At 42.2% G+C, this 24,776-nt stretch overlaps 1 protein-coding gene and 1 pseudogene across 1 annotated transcript; one reads left to right on the forward strand and one right to left on the reverse strand.

Moving 5' to 3' along the window:
• The first annotated feature begins 75 nt into the window (after positions 1 to 75).
• Positions 76 to 24,377, forward strand: LOC121972614 (annotated as a pseudogene).
• On the reverse strand, positions 24,257 to 24,776 carry LOC121970570 (vegetative cell wall protein gp1-like). The gene is made up of 2 exons (XM_042521363.1): positions 24,645 to 24,776; positions 24,257 to 24,556 (listed from the first exon to the last, which is right to left on the reverse strand). Exons 1-2 carry the CDS (start codon positions 24,763 to 24,765, stop codon positions 24,276 to 24,278), a joined length of 402 nt encoding a protein of 133 aa, XP_042377297.1. The 5' UTR covers positions 24,766 to 24,776; the 3' UTR covers positions 24,257 to 24,275.

Below are 24,776 nucleotides of genomic sequence, written 5' to 3' on the forward strand. Positions count from 1 at the left end.
AAAAAATGAAATGCTGGGCTATATATTTATATATCTATCCTTGAATTTTTTTCCCTTGAGCCCTTAAGTATTCACCGGAAGCAATCGCGTCCTGCCGATTCTTCGTTCGTCGCCTTCGCGGCGCAGAACAGATCGTGAGGTCATCACATTCACGATATCTGGACGCAGATAGCATGGAAATCTCCACTCTCGACGCCATGTTCCCTTTCCTCGAGGGTTTCGTTCGGCCTCTACTTATCTTGTCATCCCCTTTCTCGCCCTTGGAGTTTCTTTCTTCTTCCGTTCCTCTCTCGGGGAGTTTTTATTCGGGAAAGCTAGGATCTTTCGCTGCGCGTGTGGACAATGTTGGTATCCTTTGGCGTGCAGGATCGCGGCGAGCGGGGGAGAAGTGAGGAATCATGGAGATGGAATGGAAATGGTCGGGGTCTGTGGCGATGCTCGGATTCTTTCGCCTCTGCCCTCCTGGTTTCGTTAGCGATGGTGTCGTCGGATCGCAGCCTTGGTATTGAGGTGTTAAGGGATTTAAAGATTGCTCAGGAAGAGAATGCTGAATCGAACTATGTTTCAAAGATGTTTCATTTTCTCTGGCAGAATGATACAAATTCTTACAATCCTGTTTGGCCGGCAAACCTTTTCTATCATCTCTCTGGTGTGTTTCTCCGCACAAGATAGATCAACTTTTGTGATTGATGAAAGTTTGTTCTTACGGTAGCCTATGAAATTTGAGCGGGAAATTGTGGTGGGTTCCATGATTGGGTTCTTTGGAGCAGCGTTTGGTAGTGTCGGGGGCGTTGGTGGGGGTGGAATTTTTGTGCCCATGCTCGCTCTGATCATAGGTTTTGATCCCAAGTCCGCTACTGCAATATCAAAGTGTAAGGAATTTTGCCCTCAAATCAATGTCTTCTTATTTTTCCATGCATTCCTTTTGTTCCATTGCTAATCAATGTGTTCTTTTGGCATGTGTTTTCTATGTCATTGAGGTTAAATTTTTGTATGGTCGTGTAACTAGATGAACTCTTTGAAATCTTAATGTTCATGGGCAGGCATGATTATGGGTGCAGCTGGTCTACTGTTTACTACAACCTTAAGTTGAGGCATTCATCTTTAGATATGCCCGTCATTGACTATGGCCTAGCTTTACTCCTTCAACCCATGCTTGTGCTAGGAATCATTATTGGCGCCATTTTTAATGTTATCTTCCCTGATTGGCTGGCCACTGTCCTCCTAATTGTCCTATTTCTTGGTAAATTAACATTCAATGTGGATGATCATACTCTTCGGTTATAGATGAAAGAATATTTTCTGATGTTCTTTAGCTGGAACAATTTAGGGACCTCAACCAAGGCTTTCATGAAAGGTGTTGACACATGGAAAAGCGAGACAATACTTAAAAGTGGTAAAAGCCTTTTAATTCTCAATCAATATTGTACACTTATTAACTGTGATCTGCTTGTTTACCATTTCAGGAGGCTGCTAAACACTTGGTACCCAGTGGTAAGGATGCATAAATGACATTGTTCTTTAAATTTTGTTTGGTATTTTTCTCAATATTGCTATCATCTTAATTGAAGAGGACAAAGACATCGAGTATGAACCTCTTCCTACTGCTCCTTCTAACAATGAACAAAAAGGTGCAAGAATGACAGAAGAAGTTGAGGTAGTATGCCAGCACATTCTTGAAAATTGAAATTCATCCTGCCAACTATAGCTTGCTGGAGTTCATTTCTCCAGATGCAGGTTCCATTCCTTCAAAATATTTACTGGAAGGAGCTCGGCCTGCTAGTGTTTGTATGGATATCTTTTCTTGTATTGCAAATCACAGAGGTGAGAGACCGACTGCATGTTCTACTATTTTGTGACTATAAATCTAAGTGATTGAAGGCAGTTGATTCAGTTTTTTTTATTCCAGAACTCTACAGCTACATGTTTACATGTTCGACATGGTGCTGGATATTAAACTTCCTACAGGTATGATGAAGTTCCTTTTCCTTCCCTTTTAGTTATTTGGAGTTTGTGATATTTGAGAAATTATTTCTTTATTTTCTTGCAGATTCCAATCTCAATTTCAGTTACTTTGTATGAAGCAATTGGTATATACAGAGGGGACAAGGTTATTACTTCCAGGGGAGTTCGAGGTTTGAACTTGAAAGTTAGCCAATTGTTGGTATACTGCTCGTCTGAAATAGTTGGTGGTATAGTAGGTGGGCTACTCGGTCTAGGAGGTGGCTTTATTTTGGGTCCATTATTCTTGGAACTTGGCATCCCTCGTCAGGTGATTCTTGTTGCCTTCATGATTACATTAGCGATTAGCTTTATGAGGTATGCTCCAACTAGTTTGTTGAAATTATCTTAGATCATGACCTCTTTTGAACTTAATTAGTTTGTTGAAATAACAAACAAAAGAACATGTTTAGCCAATAGAAAAAGGCCATTACACTTATATATAGTTAGGCTGTAAAGTGTAAGCAAGCCAATCAAAGGGAGAGATTGATAAATAGTATTAGCTTTACAGCACTCGCAGCAATCCTTATTCAACAAACATTTCATTAACTTTTCATGCCCTGCAGTCTTGTTCATCTTTACTACAGTAGAATTTAATTCAATTCGCAGGCTTCTTTAACCATATTAATCAGCGCTGACAAATTATTAGCTTCAATCTCATTTCTGGAGTGAACTTGTCATCAACATAAATGGGATATGGATGTTTGGAAGGGGAAAACATGTTGATCGTAACTGATACGGGATGTTATGAATGGACCTAGAAGTGACGTGGAAGTCAAAGTCAAGGTGAGATGACATCAAAGTTAAGGTGAGGTGGCAGCCAGAGCGTCACCCTCATTAGGGCTTAGCTCATCACTCAACGCTAAGGCTTTCGGTATGAAGACAATCTGCCCAAGATCCAGACGGACATGAAAGATCCAAACGGACTTGAAGGATCTAGTGCTCCACTTATGGAAGGATCTAGTGTTCCACTTATGAATAGCCGCTCAATCTACAGTTAGCCTTATAATGTTTAAAGCCGGTCGTCCTCAGGGCCGATCGGATTTAAGGGACCCAACTTCCCATTTGTCAAACATAAGTCTTAGTATATGGTCCGATGGCACAAATGTGTCTGTTGGATTTAAGAGACTTGTCATTCTGCTCATTGCTTAAGATATACAAGATAAACCCGGCCGACCTTAATGTTTTTGTTGGGTACACCGAATAGCTCACCCTTCAAAGGAAGTCTCTCAACATATAACCAAACAGACTAAGTTTAGGTCGGAATTTAATAGACAAGGCACTCAACATGCAGTCGTTTAATTGACACCACAGTACATCTCGACATATAGCCGGCCACCATAAGGGTCGTTCGGTCTTATAAGATGATCCCCCATTTCTCAGCTCTTAGTCATTACCAAACAATACTCAGCATGATAAAGCAACACTCAACCTATTGCAGGCTGGTCTTAATGCGCTGGTCAAATGTACGAGACCTGGATCCTCACTTCTGCAATATCACTCAGCTTATAGATTCAGTCCTACAGTGCAGTACAACCTTTAATATAAATCGGACCGTCACAAGGCCGGTCGTACTTAGGAGGCTGAGTGCTTTGTTATCCAATAGTCAATCTCCCATCATATGACCGGTCGACCCTAGAGCTGAATAGACCTGCAAGACTTGGCTCCTCATTACTTATCAAATATTCAGCATGAGCCTATGAGCATATTGCCGACTGGACTTATGGCCGGTCAGACTTATGGGATTCAACTCCCCTTTCAAAGGTACAATGCTCCTATTTATAAGTTTGATCGGGTTTACGAGGCTCTGTTCTCGTTTCATTTATGAATGCTCAAGGCAAATGCACAAGGTAATTCTCATTACAAATCCGGTCAGATATAGGGACGGTCGGGATACCTCGTTCGTCCAAATATCCAGCCAGGCTATATACAATATTATCAGGGAATTTCAACAAATTGTTAGAATAACAGTTATTTGTCAGGGAATATTCTAATATCCGAAACATGCTTGCAACGGAACCTTCTTACGAAGGTGGCTATACAGCTTCTATCATTATTGCGAAGGTTACATGAGTTTGTTTATATACATTTAATAGAAGATTCCTCGGAAGATAACTGTACAAATTCCAGACTGTACACCTTCTATTATCCAACATCTTCTGACACCGAATATTCCTTGTCGTCTTATTATTACAGAGGTTATGAAAGGTGATATAAAGGGGGTTCTCTCCACTAGTGAGGTTCGCAATACATTCTAAGCCAATTTTATAGTACACACTCGTATTTTACTGTTCATCTTCTCCACTTTTCGCTCGGTCATCAACTGAATTGAGTATCGGAGAGCCTACTCTAGGGACCTCTTTCTTGGTTTTCGCCCTAACCTCCTGTTTGTTTTTTCGGGTGTGTGCAGAAAAGAGCCGAAAGGAGTGCCCAGCGTCACCACTTTTCCCTAGCAGAGCCATCTCCAGGTCAACGTCAAAACCATCTGCCAGTGTTCCATCTCCACCGCTTTTAGACAGGATCAGTGACAAACAATTAGCAACTCCTTAATGTATGATCTTTGGAAGCTTAACTATGAAAACTTTACAGGTTTCACAAGGCGCACTCAATACTCACCACTCTAGGAAATCCACCAAGAGTTTAGAGTGATAACAAGAAGATAAATCTTCTAACATGCTTAAAAGCTCAAATATATTTTAATCTAAAAAATCAAATCTCTTCCAACAATATAAAGATAGTCTTTATAGGCAAGACATGGAGCAACCCTCCAAGATGACTCAAAATGCATTAAATGCAGTTTATATTTCCTAAGGCCTCATTAAATTAAGTTCATATTTCCTAAGCAAATAAAAAGTGAGTTTAATAATGAAAAGGCATGCGGGGGTATTAAAGGCTCATCAATCTTTTCATGTTCTAAGAAGATCACGAAGAATACCAAAATGCAGATTGATTGTTTCCGTTTCTTGAGTGGGTTCATTTTTTCCCAAGCAATAATTCTTTCCCGAGCAATTATTTCTCGAGCAATAAGTCTTTCTTTCCTGTGCAATAGTCATTCCCGAGCAATATTTTCAGCATAACAGACTTCAATCAAAATGGTCATAACATACTGTAGGAATATTATTTTTTAGCACCGTTTTTTTTTTTGGAAACTAGACATCTGCAGCTTTCCAATGATATATGACTTGTCGTATAATTTATTCCCAATAACGGCTGATTAGTTTTTGAAGTTGACATAAAAATCTGATGACTTCTGAATATTTATGTGTCATTCTCCCTCGATTGAAAAAGATTCACCCTCAAATCAAAATTAGATTTAATATAAGTAGAAAGGTTGACAACATTAAAAGTTGTGGAAACACCCACACACCCTCTTTCTTTGGCACCACAACTTGAAATTCATGGAGAAGACACTACACTTGGAAAGGGACAACATGATCTTCTTGTTAGTTAGAGCCCTAGAGCCAATCATTTGATGATTGTATGGACTCATGTATATCATATTCATGTATATATATTAAGGCATTTGGTTTTTGGTTATTATGCTTATTTGTATTAGTGCCAGATAAAATAAGTATAGTAACGTCCTAGAGTAGAAGGTTCTTACCTATATCAATCGATTGGTTGAATCGATAGTGAGATGATATAGGGAACACTACTCTAAATCATTCCTAGTCGAGTATTAACATTCAGGGACAATGTTAATACAATTAGACTAGTATGTAGGTCAGCTCGATGACTTGATCTCACAAGTCATGGATATAGAGATATCAAGCTGACACATGGGTATGCATTAGAGAATGTATACTGAATGACTCGCCATGAGAAAGTATCATGGATCGTTATATGAGTGTCATATACTTTCTCATGTGGCTATTAGTATGACTATTAGTCCTTTGACCTGAAGTCACTATGGATCCCTACATAAGGAGTTATGTACTTTGGTTTCGTCAAACGTCACCCGTAACAGGGTGGACTATAAAGGTGATTACTGGGTATGTAACAAATTATGCAGAGGGATGTGAGTGATGTAGATGGGATCTATCCCTCCCATATGACGGGAGCGACATCAATATTCTTGATAGAGTGAGATCACTAAGTGCATGGCCATGCCCAAATGAGTCAACATTAGATGTTGAGCTCATTTGATCGAGTGAGTCTACTTGGAGTTCAAGATTTAGATTGATTAGAGGATGACACAGTCTATGCCTCATATTGATCAATCTAGATGTCTAGGATAGAAGGACAATGACATATTTTGTGAGGAGTCACAATTGGTAGTCACAAGGTGATGTCGGATCTCGACATTCTTGTAACTTGGGTAGTAATGATGTGTTGCTAGATACCGCTCATTACTTATGCTCCTAAATGGGTTTAGGGCATTGCCAACGTTACAAGAACCTATAGGGTCACACACTAAGGACAATTAGATGGAGATTTGGTTCATATGATGAACTAAGAGGATTAGATTCATTTGATGAATCATATTGGATTAAGAGTAATCCAAATTGGGCTAATTGAGTTGGACTCAAGTTGATTCATGTATTCAATGAGTCTAATTTAGATTATGACTCATTAAATCAACTTAATTTAATGAATTAGATTCATTATATTAAGTTGGCTTGAATCATATGGTTGGATTAGATCAACCATGAGAGAGATTTGATCAAGTTTGACTTGATTTGAGAGGAAGAGAAAAAGTCATGTTTGACTTGACTTTTTGCCACATCACTAGTGAGTTGGCAAGATGTGGACCAATAGGATTGCTCCACATCATCAATGTGTGCCAACTCATGGAGGTTACAAGCCTCCATAGCATTTAATGTGGCCGGTCCACATTAAATGAGGAGGTTACACTTGTTGCCATGTCATTTAGTGAGGTGGCAAGATGTGGACCAATAGTGTTGATCCACATCATCCTAGAGTGCCACCTCATGGGGGTTACAACTCTTAATGGTCTCCACATTAATTGGAATTAATGTGAGGGTTACACCTCCTAGAGTGGCCGGCCACTTGATGGCTAAGGGGTTGTTTGAATTTCCTCTCATAGATTTCATTCACTCTTCTTCTCCCTTGGGTGCTCTCTCTTCTCCTTCTCCCATTCCTTGGCCGAACACTCCATTGGCGCTAGCACACCTTGTGTTTTGGTCATCTCCTTCTACTTGTGTCCGTGTGGATACATATAGAGGTTGTCTACTTTGACAACTAGAGATCCGGCGACATCTTGGACAAGCGGGAACACGAAGGGCTTCGCTACAAGGGTAATGATCTTAACTTTAGTGTAGATCTAAAGTTTTTACAAACTCGTACAAGAAAAAGGTTTTTCGATAATTTTGTTTACGAATCTTTGCACGAGATCCATGGCTTTGGGTGACTCGGGGTTTCCGCGACGCGAAAAAGCGGTTTTCGCGGCCCGAATAACCCAACACTTCTTTAACGTAAGTAGCATTGAGACTATGCCGTATCTAGTTCAGATCCTCTGTCCCCATTTCTCTGTCCCCGTGTCCCACTGCCGATCGGACGGACCAGATTACATCTCAATGTATCATGACATCTTTAAGATGTGTGCAGTATCCTCGTGATGTGCAAGGCATCCTTGAGATGTAATCTGGCCCGTCCGATCGACAGTGGGACACGAGGACAGAGAGAAATGGGGACAGAGGATCCGAATTGATGCCGTATCACCAAAGATTCTCCATGGTCTTCATAAATAATATTTCCTTCTTCATTGTATTCATTGTAGATTGGTGCTGCCTTATAAGGTTCCTTATCGTCTTCTTCCTCAACAAGAGTAATAATCTTGCAATTTCAACAGTCTACAACAAAGTGCCCATTATCACTGGAATCATCATTTCCATTACCATGAAATGGATTAAAACCCATTTTTTGATGTGCATAACCAGCCTCTGAACCATGACCCTCAACATCATGTTCCAAAGGTTCTCCATGTGTGAGATGCTGCTTAGTCGTAGACTTGTCTCCTAAAGTCATCCAACTCGACATCATGAAGGTCTCTTTGATGAGCTATAAGATCATCACCATTTGACCTTTGTCTTCTACGACCAACCCTTGGGAACCAAAACTCTGATACCAACTTGACATTGAAAAGCATAGAAGAAATAGGAGGTAACATAAGGCGCACTCAATACTCACTTAGAGCATCTCCAATGCAAAGTTTTTAAAGAGGTTTGTAAAATGAAAAAGCTAAATAAAAAAGTTCTAACCATTGTGGATGTAAGGTTTGAAGTTTGTTGTTAAAGAGCAGTAGTGAAATTTCAAAGCTACTTTTTTGTGTTGAAATTAATGTAAATTGCATGTAGTCATGCAATTACATATTATAAAATGGAGTACACAAAAATCATTTAAAACTCTAACTATTGGAGATGTTTCAATAGGTTTTTAGAATGTTGATGTGGCATGATGTGGCATATTGAGATCATAAAAAAAGCTTTTGTAAAACTCTAACTATTGGAGATGCCCTTATAAGGTTCCTTTAATGGCATTAAATGCGGATTATATTTCCTAAGGACTCATTAAATTAGATTTATATTTCCTAAGTCTTGAGAATAAAAGTGAGTTTAATAATGAAAAAGCATACAGGGGTATTAAAGGCTCATCAACCTTTTCATGTTCCAAGAAGATCACCAAGAATACCAAAACACATGTTGATTCTTTCCGATTCTTGAGTGGGTTCATTTTTTTTCCGAGCAATAAGTTTTTCCCAAACAATTATTTCCCGAGCAATAAGTCTTTTCCTAAGCAATAAGTCTTTCCCATGCTAGCCTAACAAACTTCAATCAAAATGGTCATAACTTACTATAGGAATATTATTTTTGGATAGTGCTAAACAGTCAGAATTTGATCAGCCAAAATATATACATGCATGTATATATATGGACATTTTAGTAATATCATATGGATGTATTAATTACATGCATGTACATGCATGCATTATAATTGGAAGATAAAGATTTCTAGCTGGCCAGATTCTGGCCAACAAGATTTATTGATTATTTTTTAGTGCCATTTTTTTTGTTAGAAACTAGACATCGGTATCTTTCCAATAATATATGACTTGCCTTGTAATTTGATAATCTTTAAGTTGTCACAAAAATTTGTTGCCTTCTGAATATTTTCTGTGTCAAGTGCAATAGCAACTTTTGCCATGCTTAACTATGAAAACTTTGCAGGTTTCAAGTGCAACAGCAACTTTTTGCCATGACTTTCTCGTCATCCATGTCTGTCGTTGAGTACTACCTTTAAAACGTTTTCCAGTCCCCTATGGTATTCTACTCAGTATTGTGCTACAATTACAAAGGGATCATTTAATCTTTCAAACCTTCATTGAAAAATAAATTGCTTTTGATTATGCAGCTACCTACTTTGTCCTTGTGGCCACAGTTGCTGGCTTTGCGGGGCAACACGTAGTAAGCAGATTGATCCTTCTAATTGGGAGGGCTTCTCTTATCATCTTCATTCTCGCTTCGATGATCTTTATTAGTGCCATCACTTTAGGTGAGTGAAACCTCTGATTTTATTATGAAATGATTCTATTCATCCTTCAAACAAAGCATATATTGAATGACCAGCTTGTCGCCACTCGTGATGCCTCTCTTTTATTGCTGGCGGTTTTGGTATTATCAACATGATCGAAAAAATCAAGAACAATGAGTATATGGGTTTTGAAAACCTCAAATACCATGCATGACATGTACATAGATTTAATAACTTTGTTTTTTGTTAAATATGTAACTTTTGTTCTATTAGGAGGCATAGGCTCTAACTTAGCAATAATTGGGCAATATTCCCTGGTAAATATTCTTCTAAGATAACTTCCTTCTGTAGAGTGGTACTGGATTCAATACATTTTATTTGATTGCAAGATGAAATTCATATAGTTGTTATCGAATGAGTAACTGTAATGACATTCTATCTGAGTATATATCATCATCCGATCATGTCTTTTCCGAGTGTTTATGCTCTTGACCACAATATATGAATTGAAAAATGCATAGATTGGAAGATGCCAAGGCATGTTCTCCATGGCCAGGAGCTTTCACTTAGAATGCAGGTCATATACTTGGAAGATTCCTTCACTGTTCACTTCCATCGCACGAGTATCACTAATGCTCACCTGTTTCAAATAGTTGAGTATATACACACACAGGATGCAAGATTTTTATTGATGAAAAACTGGATGAGATTAGCAAACACAAAGCATCTGGAGATCGACACCAAACAGTTAATGATGGAAGGTGCCAAGGGATGCTCTGTGCCATTACAAGTGGAATGCCTTTTCATCAGCTATTAGCACTCCGACCGAGCGCATGGGTGCAGAGTTAGCCATCAATAACAACTGATACGGTAGATGAGGTGGGCCCCCCAATGTCGGATCAAAGTCTAGAAGGGAGGTTGACATGGTGGTCAAAGTCAAGGAGGGTCAATACTCGGGCCAGTGCCGTCGATCATTTTGGCCGAGTAGTAATCTGATCGGACCCTAGGTCCGGTTGGGTCATGAGTCTCTCAATACTGACGAAATTCCGAGCTGAGCCCTCAGAGTCACTCGGGATAACAAGGTCAACTATTTCGGTCGGATGATCTGGCCGATCAAGCAAGCTGGACACTTGGTCCGATCGAATTCTTTGGCTAAGTAGAGAGGCCAAGTGAAGACCGATTCCCGGATAACATTCCTTAAATCCGACCCGACCGCTTTTGTAAATGACATCCGATCGGACTACAGAAGGGACTCAGTCGGTTTGCCAACTAAGTATGTAAGGGCTCCTCAATCCAACGACGTAACGTTCCTCTTTGTCGTTTTGTTATACAACTATCAGAGAATCAAGGGAATATTCCCTATGTCAGCTATGCACTAGAAGTTTCTACCTTACAAAATATAGAGATGGTGAGTTCATTTTAGGAAAGATGTCAAGAGTATTATTATGGTATGTCCTTTTCTAGCAATGCATCAAGCTTCGTGCATAAACGAAATAGAAACACTATAAAAGAGGTCTCCATCTATAGACACAGGTACGCGAACGTTACGCATACGCTACATTACGCATCCACTGTTCATTGTTTTTTATTTGATCAGTGACTTGAGCGTTGGAGTGCCTACATCAGAGATCCTGTTGGAGTGCTTACGCCGAAGATCCTTCCCTAGTCTGGTTGTTGACTTTTTTTGACACGCAGGACCACTTGGAGTTATTTTTTTGTCAACTCAGAGTTTTCTCAAGGTCAACAGGAGAGTCACCTACCCAGTACGTTATCTTCTCTACTTTCAGACAAGATCAAATTTGATACTGTCTGTGGGAATCTTTACCTGAATCTGAAATGTGAAGATGGATGAGACTGGACAACTCACTATAATAACTTTGTTATTAGAAGATTTGGAGCTGCTAATAACCGCCCAAGCACAGAGGCTCATGCAACAACAAGCAGCAACTGAGGGTCCTTTGCTGAATGACCCGGTTGTATCAATGACAAACCCTCATATTGAGCAAGGGACCCGAGTGGAAGGGTCGACTGGGTGCCAACCAATTCCTCCTTTAGGTGGATTTGTGCAGGCACTTGCGCAACAGACCAGCTTGCCGCCCGTGCCGCCCTCCCCTGTTGTGTATCACAAGGCACTATTTTGCAAGCCATTCAATGATATGGGACGAGTGGAAAGGCCCAAGTATCATCCTCTGGAGACGCACCCGTTCGGGACCTTCGAAAGGGAAAAGCTCTAATAGCTACTGGATCCCCTGAGTGGGTTAGTATGTCGTTTGCCCAAGAAATTTTGGAGGACAAATTGTTGAACCACTTCTGACCCTTAACTATCAGAGAATATAGAGGAGTAATCAACTTGGAGGACCACTTGCTCAAATTTGAGAATGCAACTATCCTCCATCAATACATAGACGAAGATAAGTGTCGAGTGTTCCTCACCACTATCTTTGGCTCGTCACAAAGATGGTTCAACCGACTCCTAGTCGAGTCCATTTGCTGCTTCAAGGATTTTCGCAAGTCATTCTGCCATCACTTCTTCAACAACCGCTGCTATCACAAGACCACTTTGAGCTTATTTTCCCTCAAACAGGGGCTCAAGGAGATATTGATGGCATACATTAAAAAGTTCAACTAAGTGACCGGATATTCCCTCAGCCACTCTGTAGATCTTAGTGAGTGCCTTCTCCCAAGGGCTCACAGATCGTGATTTATTCCGATCTCTCATTAAGAAACCCCCAAGAGACTTTGACCACCTAGTAGGATGAGCAACTAAGTACATTAATGTGGAACAAGCTCAATCCGCTAAGAAAAAAGAAGTGGCAGCCTCAGCTCCTATTTTTGTCCCCGACACTAAGTTCCTCATACTTTCTCGCCTAAAGGGTCTCGATCGAGTCATCCGTTGCATCATTACAAGCAAAGGCCGAATGTAGTCTAGCATGTAAAGGATGAGCGGATGTGATTCCCCGAGCTTCGCCGATGTTCTCCAATGTTTACACCTACCCCTGATTAGGGACCCATAATACAAAAGACTGTTATCAATATAACCAAGAGATGCGCTGAGCCGCCAATCAGGAGTTTCACCAGTGTTCGCCTTCCCTTAACGATCAACGCCATCGTCGACCGAACAGACCCCCAAGATGAAGCCTTGAAAGGGCTAATCGGAATCAACAATGACCCCAACAAAGAAATGACCGATCTCTAGGCCAAGCACCCGCTGCGCCACTATGCCAACTTACCCGAGAAGAAGAAAATCATGGCAATGCCGCCCAGGGTGACATTAGTATGATAGTTGATGGCTCAACCAATGGTGATTCTAATCGGGCCTGGAAGTTACATGTCCGTCGACTGGAGATTCATGTAGTCGGACGCAGCCGAGAGCAAGCGCAGAGGCCAAAGATCAATTTCGGTCCTAAAGACTTAGAGGGGGTAGATATACCCTATAATGACGCTTTAATCATCAAGGTTGTTATAGTCAACTATAACATACATCGCATTTTCGTTGACATAAGGAGTTTTGTCAACATCATTTTCAAGAAGGCGTTTGAGCAGTTACAAATAGATAAAAGCGAGCTCCAGTCAATGACAACACTCTATACAGATTCACCGGCAACTAGGTACAGTCGATCGTACAATTCTGATTGGCTATCTTTTTGGGAGAAGAGCCCTTGATGAGGACTCACCGATCAACTTTTATTATAGTGGGTGCGCCTTCAGCTTACAACGTAATTCTCAGTTGACCGACACTGAACAAGTTCCGAGCCATCGTCTCTACATTCTGCCAAAAGATCAAATTCTTGGTACATGACTCGGTCTGCGAGGTAAGAGGAGATCAGTTGGTAGCACATAAGTGGTATGTGGATGTAATAAAGATTGAAGCTCGCGCCACTCGAAAGACTTAGCGAGTGGAAGTTAACGTCATCCAAGAAGCTCTCCTGACGCTGGTTTATGAAGAAAAAGAAGTGTAAATTCACTTCAGCTGATTGGAGGTCACCACTCAAGTAGTAGCCGATCTAAGCTAGGAACAAAAAATCGAGCTGATTGCGTGTTTAACATGTAATATTGGTGTCTTCGCTTGTACGCCTTAAGAACTTACGTGTATATCGCCAATAGTAATGGAGCATGTGCTCCACGTCTACTTGGACGCTCGGTCGGTCAAACAGAGGATGCAAGATTTTGGGGCAGAGCAAAACCAAATCATTCAAGCGGAGGTGGACAAGCTACTAAAAGTTGGGCACATCCGTGAAATACAATTCCTGAGCTGGTTAGCAAATGTGGTGTTGGTATCTAAGCTAGAGAACAAATGGCGAGTTTGTATGAATTTCAAGGATCTAAATGAGGCATGCCCAAAAGACTATTACTCCCTGCCACACATTGACCAAGTGGGGGACTCAACTGCTTGATGCGAGTTGATATGCATGTTGGATGCATATCAGGGATACCACCAGGTCCCTCTGACCAAAGAAGACCAAGAAAAGGTTAGCTTCATCACTGCTGAAGGAACTTATTGGTATAACGTTATGCCATTCAGACTAAAGAATGTAGGGGCAACATCAACGATTTATGAATAAAGTGTTCTGAAGGTAGATCGGCAGAAACATGAGGTGTACGTGGATGATATCCTAATTAAGTCTCTCTGAGCGACTGATCTATGTGTAGACATAGATGAGATGTTATGAATCTTGAGAAAGTACGAACTCATGCTTAATCCTGACAAGTGCTTATTCGGGGCTAACTGCGAACGCTTCCTCGGCTATATCGTGATAGAGCAGGGAATTGAAGTCAACCCAAGTAAGGTACAAGCTCTCCGAGACATGACCTCTTCGTGTAATTTGAAGGAAGCACAATGTCTGCCCGAATAAATTATGGCTTTATCTTGATTCATCTCAAGATCGTCCAATTACAGTTTACCATTCTTCAAAATACTTTATTGATCTACCAAATTTCATTGGGATGCTGAGTGTGATAAGACACTAGAGGAGCTCAAAGATTATTTGTCTGCTTTACTTGTACTTGCAAAGCTCTTTGTTGGTGAGCCACTCTGGATGTACCTGTCTGCCACTGAAAGGCGGTTGGATCAATGTTGGTGAGGCAGGATGACAAAGAGCAATAACCTGTGTATTTTTTAAGTCACTTATTAAAAGATGCTGAGTGTCACTATATCACACTCTAGAAGTTAGCATACCGACTAATTTTAGCCGCTCGGAGGTTGCACCCTTACTTTTTGTCGCACCCAATCATGATATTAACTAACAGTACTTTGGGGCGGATGCTATCAATTTGAAAGCTTCCGGAAGATGGATCAAGTGAACCATTGAACTCAGCGAGTATAATATATAATATTATCCTCGAACAACCATCAAAGCTTTAGCCTTAACCGATTTTGTGACTGAGATATAAAGCCTCGAGCCAGAAGAGACTTCAAAAATTTATATAGACAAGTCGTCCACTCGGCAAGGTAGTGGAGTCAAGATTCTTCTAATATCATCTCGTGAACATCAAATGTAATTGTCTATTTAGTTAGAGTATCGAGCTACCAATAATTAAGCGGAATATGAAGCATTAATAGTCGGTTTACAGGCAGCAAAGCATGTGGGGGCTTCCTGAGTCCTGATATACTCGGACTCAGTTGGTGGCTCAGTAGTTGTCAGGCAATTTTGAGATTAACAATGAACGACTAAGGTTATATGTGGAAGCATTTGAGAAATTGAAGGCAGAATTTCAAGAGGTGACATTACAGAAAATCTTCAGAGCGAAGAACCAGAAGGCATACGAGTTAGCAAAGTTGGCTAGTTCTTTAGTGCCTTGGACTCTGGATAAGCCTGTGGAGCACGCATTGCTGATAGCTCACATTGAAAGGTAGGCCCAGTCAGAATTGCAGAGCAACTGGAGTGTCGTTAATCTCGTTTCTCCAGTAAGGAATTTTATCAGCCAATCGAGAGCAAGTACGGATAATCAAGAAGCAGGCCAGTCGTTTCACATTATTGGGAGACCACTTATACAAGAGAGCCTTTTCTCGTCCTTTACTCAAGTGATCAGACCAGACGATGTACAATATATTTTTCAAGAGGTACATCATGATTCATGTGAAATTCACCTGGGTGATTGGTCACTTGCTCAGAAGATTCTACTTGCTGAGTATTTTTAGCCCACTTTGTAGACAGACTCGGCTTGGCTAATAACAAGTTATTTATCATGCCAAAAATACCAAAACATTTCATTCCACCCAACATAACTATTGAAGACCTTAGTTGTCTCATGTGTATTTTACCAGTGGGATATGGATATCGTAGGGCCCTTTCTGATGGCATCCGATAAAAAAAAATTTCTCCTAGTAGCGATGGATTATTTTTTCAAATGGATGGAAGTTGAGGCGTTAGCCAAGATAACCGAGTGGATGGTCATCAAGTTCCTATGGTAGAATATTGTATGCCGATTCGGTATTCTTTACAAGCTCGTCTTGGACAATGGAAGACAGTTTCAAGGACGAAAAATTCAAGAATGCTGCTCAAGTTACGACATTCTGCAAGCATTTATCTCCATGGCTTATCCTCAAAGCAACGATCAAGCGAAAGTCACTTATAGGAAAATCATCAAAGGATTCAAAACTAGGTTCAATTATGTTGGAAGAGGTTGGGTTGATGAATTACCTAGTGTTTTATGAGCTTACGGCACTACACCATGAGAGGCCACGGGTGTAGCCCCTTTTCACCTAGTTTATGGCGAAGAAGCAGTCGTACCAGTGGAAGTTGGCATGAAGTCTGATCGGATGTAATTATAGGATGAAGATAATTTTGGTCGGCGCCTCATGAAGCTCGATTTGGTAGATGAAATTAGAGATAAAGCAGCCACTCGGTTGATGGCGAGTCAAGCTGGTCGACGATGTAAGCAAGTTGGAGCCACAATTGGGCGGATTGTACAGGATTGTGCAAAAGCTCACCTTGGGTTCCTATTATCTTTAAGACGTTGAAGGAAAAAATCTGGATTGGCCATGAAGTGCGAATCATCTATAACCCTATAGCACTTAGGTGTATGCTTATATTGCATAAATATGTATCTTGTTAAATATTTGTGTTAAATAAAAATGCCGGCAAATTCCGCGCAGAAAATCCTATTACCCAGACTCTCGTGTTGTTCGGTCAAGTTATAAGTGAGTTTGCTCTCATGACCAAGTTCAGACTCTTGTGTCGTTCGGTCGAGTTATAAGTGAACTTGCTCTCACGCCTAAGTCCCAGACTCTCGTATCGTTCGGTCGAGTTATAAGTGAGATTGCTTTCACGGCTAAGTAATAGACTCTCGTGCCGAATTATAAGTGGGCTTTCTCTCACAACTAAGTCTCAGACTCTTGTGTCATTCAATCAAGTTATAAGTGAGTTTGCTCTCACGACTAAGTCTCAGACTATCGTGCTGATTGACTAAGTTATAAGTGAGCTTGCTCTCACGCCTATATCCAAGACTCTCGAGCCGACTGACCGAGTTATAAATGAGCTTGCTCTCACGACTAAGTCCCAGACTCTCGTGCCGATCGGCCGAGTTATAAGTGAGCTTGCTCTCACGACTAAGCTTCAAACTCTTGTGTCGTTCGACCGAGTTATAAGTGAGTTTACTCTCATGATTAAGTCTCAAACTCTCGTGCTGATTGACTAAGTTATAAATGAGTCTGCTCTCATGACTAAATTCCAGACTCTCGTATTGATCGATAGAGTTATAAGTAAGTTTGCTCTCATGTCTATGTCCTAAACTCTCGTACCAACCAACCGAGTTATAAGTGAACTTGCTCTCATGATAAAATCCCAGACTCGTGTCGATTGACTGAGTTATAAGTGAACTTGCTCTCACGATCAAGTTCCAAACTTATGTCGTTCGACCGAGTTACAAGTGAACTTACTCTCACACATAAGTGACAGACTATCACGCTGATCGATTGAGTTATAAGTGAACTTGCTCTCATGCTCAAGTCCCAGACTTCGCACCAATCGATCGAGTTATAAGTGTGCTTGTTCATGCGCCTAAGTTTAGTTCCAGGCTCTCGAGTCTTAGAACTGAATTATAAGCGTGATTTCACCCGAGCCTGCACTTTAATGGTCTTCTATTTGAAGTTTCCTATGCAATCGAAGTGTTACTTGCACAGGCCAACTGTAGTTCAAATCTTACTTACATGGATTTGAGCAGGTGAAGTAGCACTACGCTAAGGAAAAGGACATAGCATAAGACTAAGGAATAAACTTCAAAGGCATTGGCAAAATATACACAACAAAATATCATAAGTTCTCAAGTTTTTTACAAAGCCAAAGTAAAAATTTCTTAAAAAGGTATCAAGCAAAGTTGGGGAAAGTGTCACCAAGAATGTTCTCTAAGATCTTTTGGCGGCGTATGAAGTACCTTGGGATGTCTGACGTCAGATAGCCTCCCTCCCTTAGCTGCTTGATGTCCCTTTATGCTTCGTAGCCGAACATTTTAGAAGTCTGATTAGCAAGCATTACATTGAAATCCTTTGAGCGCAGATATTCTACTCTAAAAGCTTCTAGCCGTTCGAGCTCCCATGGCTTGTATCTTGCCAAGTTAGCCTTCGAAGCTTCTAACTCAGCTTTTAAGGCCTCCAGCTCTACGCCCTTTGCATCTACGACTTGCTGTTTCTCTTTGAGATGAAGGTCTTTGACAGTAAGTTCGGTCGTTCGGTTGACTTGCTCAGAGATAAGGGTAGCCTCTATTTCTTTGAGTTTCTTGGCAAGAATTTGGGCTTCTTTGTTTTTCAGGTCCAGGTCTTCTATGACTTTGATTTTCCGACATTCTCCGATCGAAGGCTAGCATTGGAAGTGTGTAACTATTTCTGGAGCCTTTCGATATCGATTGCCTATTCGTGCCCTTATCTTTTTCTATTGTAAGAGCCCGCTCGGCTCTTAACAGTAGCTCTGATTGGCTCTCCAACTCTCCCTTCAGTTGAGCTATTTGTGCTTCAAGCTGATCGACCGGTCCTTGAGAAGTGCCTACTCCCTCGGCCGAGTTCTTCAAGTTCTGGTATTCATGACTCAGCCTTGCCATTTTTTGGCACATAGATAGACCGACCACTTAGAACTGGTGAAGCAAGGGAAAAGTAAAGAGAAGCATAGGAGACAGATAATTGTATAATATTATAAGGATCTTACCTCGGTGATGTATTGGGAAAACCGATCAGCAAGCTCCTCCGGTGAGCTCTTGGCCATGCGGGCTTGGGAATCATCCCAAGTCTAAGCTAGTTGGCCTTGTATTTTTATGGTGTGCTTGGGGGCAAGTGAGTCCGAAGAGTTGTTGGAGGGCCACTCTTGTGAAGGTAGCCGTAGCATGGCGATATCTTTTTTTGGCTTAGGCTGTCTGCTCGGCCCCTCTATGATGGACTTGCTCTTGGACTTGGACTTGGGAGTGGAGGATATCTTGGACTGAGGAGGTACCGGCTTGATTGGAGGCAGCAGTAAGAAGCAGACTGGTGCAGCAGGAATTGCCTCGGTTAGTAGCTTAGAGAGTGTGGGCGTCCGCTCGTATGATGCAGGAGTGGGCCGATCGGCTGCAATTTCAGGAATGGAGGTGGAGCTTTCTCCCCGCTCAGATGTTGGAAGTGCAGCCGGAGCTTCAGTGGAGATTTGCTACATGGGTGTGGTGGATTGAGTGGGTGTGGCCGATCAATGCCTCATGCGCCTTTGCATTAGTGTAATGGTTTGTCCGAAGTAGCGAACTCAGAAGGAACCACCACCAACAACATAGAGGGCCTAAGAGGGGTATTTCTTTTGTATTTGCAGCCGTGTCACTTCCCTAGACTCGACTAGCATTTTCTTTGTTGGTTGGCTCCTTGGTCGGGTTGATCGACATAAGCTTGTGACTAGCTATTTCGACCTCACCTCGGGTGCCCATCTCTTCGTCTTGCAAGTTGGTGGAGTTTTGGAGACAAGACTTCCACATTGTTATACCTGCAAAACATAAAAAGAAATCAGTTAGGCTCAACAACAAAAGGAGACTAAATTTCTCATCAAAGCTGTCGGGTAGCCGGATTCGGATGGGGCTCAACCCAAACATATACAACACACCCTCCAGCAGCAGCTTATGGATATGAAATTTCAGACCAGATAGCTGAGCGAAGGCTGTGAGGTAAACCAATTTTCATCGGTACACTCTCAGCTCAGGAGGATTGAGCAACTCCATTTGCCAGCCGGTCGAGAAAGCTACTGGAGGAACCGGTTAGATGTAGAAGTAGTAGGACTTTCAGCTTTTGTTGGACGAAGACATTTTATCAAAAAATATAGCTCCCACTCGGGCTTGAAAGATGAAGATGTCTGGCTTTGATTTCTTTGGATTGTAGAAGTAATGAAAGATTCGGGGGTTGAGACTTGGTTAAAACGGAACAGTACTATGATCTCGCATAGTAATATGATGGAATTAGGGTCAACTTTGTAAAGGGATATGAAAGTAATTACAAATATCGGTGAAAAAAAGGATGCAAGGGAAAATGAAGGTCGACAAGGAACTAGTCCTTGAAAAAAGTGAGATAGTCGGCCGAAGGGAGATTGGGATGGTCGTGGCCAGAGGGGATGATGATGTGATGGTCGGAGAGCAGATGGTAAGTGAGACGCAGCTAGTCCATTTCTCTTCCATTGAAATCAGAGGTTATAGAAGTGTACCAGAGCCCATAGATAGCAAAAAGAGGAGCGGAGGCCATGAAATGAGAAGAAAGGTGAACGGAGGAAGGGAAGAAAAAGAACTTAAGATAATAATGAAAGACTTGAGCAATCGCCGGCAATAACGAAAGGAGAGGAAGAAGAAGATCAAGAGCAAAACGCGAAAACGATGAAGTTGAGTCAAAGGCTATAACCTTAAAAACCCTATTGGCGGCATCTGAGGGCCATCCGATCAAGGGGATGGACAAGAAAGGATTAATCTGGACCATTGAATTTCAACCGCCAGAAGTCATATCGAATTTCAATAGTCACGCTTATGAAAAAAAGTTATGTTCATCATGTTCAGCATTAATGATAAGTGATATGTCCTATTCCCGAGACGCTAGTGTGACATCATCTCAAGCCGAGTGACGATACACAGAGTGAACGTCTGGTCAAGAAACAAGACCCCAGAAACACCAGCAGCTAAGCATAACATCAGTTTGGCCGAACGGCAAAACAAGGAGCAAATGTCCGATCAGAGGATACGACACAAGCAACACAAGTGTCTAGTTAGTCGTGCCTACAACCTTCTTCGACTAGACTTGAAGGGGAGACTTGTGATACGACAGATGATGTGGGTCCTTCAAAGTCGGGTCAAAGTCTAGAAGGGAGGTTGACATGACGGTCAAAGTCCAAGAGGGGCCAATACTTAGGCCCAACGTGGTCGATCATCTCGGTCGAGTGGTAATCTGATCCCTGGTCTGATCTGTTGGTGCAATATTCCTAGGTCAAGGTTGACCTGTTTGACTGGGCTTGAAGTGAGTCAAGCTCGAGTCTTGATGATTTGGTTTCGATGTTTGACAATACTTGTAGACAACACATGAACATTGCAGGTACAATTGTTCATGTGGGGAGATTGTGAAGGAGAGTCAAGTAGGTCAAGGTTGACTGGATACTTAACTGAAAATCCTAGTGAGTGAAGGTAGGTGAAAGTCCTGGTGAGTGAAGCCAGACAAAAGGAAATCCTAGTGAGTGAAGCTAGGTGAAAGTCCTGGTGAGTGAAGCCAGGCAGAAGAGAAATCCTAGTGAGTGAAGGTAGGCAGAAGAGAAATCCTAGTGAGTGAAGCCAGACACGGGGAAATCCAGATGGGTCAAGGTTGACCAGACATCTGGTGAAAGTCCAAGTAGGTCAAAGGGATTGACCAGATACTTGGCAAGAGGAGAAAAGTCCAAGTGGGTCAAAGGGATTAACCAGACACTTGGTGAGAGAGTCCTAGCTGGTCAAGGGTGACCGGATGCTAGGTTTTATGCACCAACAAGTCATGGTTGACTGGATATTGGTTTAGGGGGCTTTGGACTTGCTTTTTGGCAAAAAATCAAGATCTGGATTGATTAGCCGATTGATCCAGCAGATCTGGATCGATCAGCCGATCGATTGGATCATGCCCAATCGATTAGCTGATCGATCGAGTGAGTCCCCAAGAACCGAACCCCTTTGGATCGATCCGTGGATCGATCCAGAGGTCCCAATCGATCAGTGGATCGATTGGGAGCTGTTGTTTGTGCGCGATAAGCCCTGGATCGATCAGCCGATCGATCCAGGCTATTCCAGAGAGCACAGAGGCACTCTGGATCGATCGGTTGATCGATCCAAAGCCTCCCCGATCGATTGGGAGCAATCCAATCGATCGGAATCCGACCGTTGGTGTCGTATTTAGTTGCAGGCGAGTGTTTCCTTCAGCAGTGCTTACACGATTCATCGCCGATCTTCACCAGCGACTCCACAGCTCTCTCTCAAGTTCAGATCTCCAGTTCTTGAAGATTCTTGGAGGTTCTTCCAAGTCAAGAGGCGGATCAAAAGCAAGAAGAGAAGTTAGGGTTAGAGTTTATTGTAAGCTTTTGCTTGTATTTTATATCCTTTCCTTTCTTCTTATATTGAGAGTTTGTAAAGGCTTCTCCGCCTTCGGTAGTTACCGTAGAGGAGTGTGTTTCATAGTGGAGGGTGCGTGAGTGTGTGGATCCTTGGATTAGTCACCTCTTGTGAAGTGGATACCAAGTAAAATCCATTTGTTAGCGTTGTATTTTGTTTCTTGTGCATTTCCGCTGCACATCTTTGAAGAGACAAGCAACGCCAACCACGAAGCACGCGACGAGCTATTCACCCCCCCCCCCTCTAGCTACTTTTCGGTCCCAACATGATTCCATGCATCCTCAATATTGAACCTCATGAGTATGTCACTCAGGATAACAAAGTCAACTATTTCGATCAGGTGATTTGATTGTCCGATCGAGCAAGCTAGACACTTGGTCCAATTGAACTCTTTGGTCAAACAGAGAGGCCGAGGGAATCCGAGTCCCGGATAACATTCCTTAAATCCGACTTGGCCGCTTCTGCATGCGACATCCGATCAGACTATAAAAGGGACTCGGTCAGTTTGTCGACTAAGTATACTACGGGCCCCTCAACCCAACGACGTAACATTCCACTTTGTCGTTTTGTACGACAACTGTTAGAGAATCAAGAGAATATTCTTTATACCAGATGTGCACTAGAAGTTTCTACCCTACAAAATACAAAGATTGTGGATTCATTTTGGAAAAGATGTCAGAGCATTATTATAATTGTCATTTTTTAGCAATGCATCAAGATTCATGCATAGAGGAAACAGTAACACTATAAAAGGGGTCTCTATTTACAGATGTAGGTACACAAACGCTATGCATATGCTACATTATGCATCAACCGTTCATTGTTTTCTACTCAATCGATCACTGACTTGAGCGTCGGAGTATTTGCGCCAGAGATTCTCCCCTGGCTCGAATGCTGACGTTCTTTTTGTCACGCAGAACTGCTCGAAGTCATTTTTTGCCAACTATGAGTCTTCGCAAGGTCAATAGCAGAGCCACCTATCCAGTACGTTATCTTCTCCACTTTCAGACAAGATTGACAACATTTTACGACAACTCTGATCACAATGCATTCTTGACTCGACACCGAGATTGATGGTTTCATGTCATAAAGACATTGACAGGTGTGTTGAAGCTAGAAATGAAGGTGGTTTCTTATGGAAGAAAGTGGGGTTAAGAGAATGAGATCCATGACAGAAAATAAAAGAGAAAGGGAGGTTGAAAAGGAGGTCCAAAGAATTGTTCTATATCCTGTGGCATATCCAAATCCATGGGTACTCCTTCTCACCTCGCCTGCTGATATAACAGGAAGGTGCGAGACTTGCAGTAATGGCAGTGAACCTCCATGAGCAACAACATGAAGAAGGGGAAGAAAAAGAAGGATTAGTTTCATGTGAGGTTTAAGAATCACAGTGTAGTTTTCCTTTGGCAGGAAGGCCAAGTGAACTAGTAAATTAGAAAGGGCCTTTGCTGTTCTTGCCAAGGGAGAACTGCCCTGCCATTCGCCTCACAACAAGATACGTCTTTCTAGAGTTGTTTGAAGGTGTAAGTATTATTATTTACATTTGATGTTAATGTTTGTTCTATATAATTTATTCTGTTGACACAAAAGATGTTCTTATAACATAGTAAATTAAGATTTTTTTTCAGAAAAGTTGTTCTTAATTATCCACATGAACTGGTTAATACTAGCTACAAACAGCATGCATGCACTAATTTAAGAAAATCGACAAACTAAACGAGGATTACAACTACTAATTAAGCCAGATGTAGTCCGATCCTAATCATTAATTCAGGGATTAACACACGTAATTAACAGCTAATAGTGCTTGTGATGTCCTTCGTTGGCCTTCTTGAAGACGCGTGCCTGCGCCGCCGCAGCCTCGTCGGAGACGACAGCCGCGTTGAATGACGCCTTCACTTGCTCCGGGCTGAAGGGGAAGCTGCGGCTGGCTAAAGAGTTCAGCATCGACGCAGTTCCTTCGCGGTAGAGCGCTCCGATGCCGTCAGCGCGAGGGTTGGACAAGGCCGCTGGGAGGCTAAGGTCGGTGCCATAAGCGGCAGCAGCCGGGAGGCCGAAGAGGGCGCCGATTGTGCCCCAGTAGCCCACCAAGCCCCATATGACCGCTGGGTGCGTGCCCCAGTAGCTGCATGCATGGTTATCAAAATCAAACCTGACATGAATCCAACCAATAGAATCTAATCCAATATTGTTAATATTATATATGTTTTGCAGACAAATTGTAAATTGTGATCTTACTCGCAAGTGAAGGGAAAGATGTTAGGGTCGACGGGGGCCAGAGGCTGTGGCGGCGCCGGGATCACAGGCAACGTCGGAGTCGGTGGCGCGAGAGGCACGAGCGGACTTGGTATTACCGGCCCAACTAGTGGAGGAGGAGGAGCGGTGGTCACTGGCGGTGAGCAATAGCATCCTCCACCCCCCTGCGGAGGCACCGACGGTGGCCTGCGTGATGGCGCTGCGCCATGTCCACCGCTGCCGTGAGACGGCGGAGCCTCGCACGGAGTCCTCCGCGAAGCTGCACGCAGGAACGAATGAATGCAACAACATAAAATTACGATCCCCAAACAAAACAGAAACCGATCGACGAAGTCATGATGAATTACGTGGGGAGTAGTAGCTCTTCTCGTCGACGACGCCACCTTCAACTGCTCTGCTCATGGCCGGAGCAACGATAGCTGGAGAAGCCAATACCAACAGTGCGAAAACCATGAGAAGGAGCTCCATGACGACTCTTC

This window comes from Zingiber officinale, chromosome 4A, assembly GCF_018446385.1.
Source record: "Zingiber officinale cultivar Zhangliang chromosome 4A, Zo_v1.1, whole genome shotgun sequence".
Classification (NCBI taxonomy): domain Eukaryota; kingdom Viridiplantae; phylum Streptophyta; class Magnoliopsida; order Zingiberales; family Zingiberaceae; genus Zingiber; species Zingiber officinale.

What these genes read in the sequence shown, in the direction of transcription:
- LOC121970570 (XM_042521363.1), bottom strand. Translation starts at nt 24,765, where the DNA reads ATGGAGCTCCTTCTCATGGTTTTCGCACTGTTGGTATTGGCTTCTCCA. An exon ending in GAAGAGCTACTACTCCCCAC is followed by an intron (nt 24,557 to 24,644) that starts GTAATTCATCAT and finishes TCCTGCGTGCAG; the next exon opens with CTTCGCGGAGGACTCCGTGC.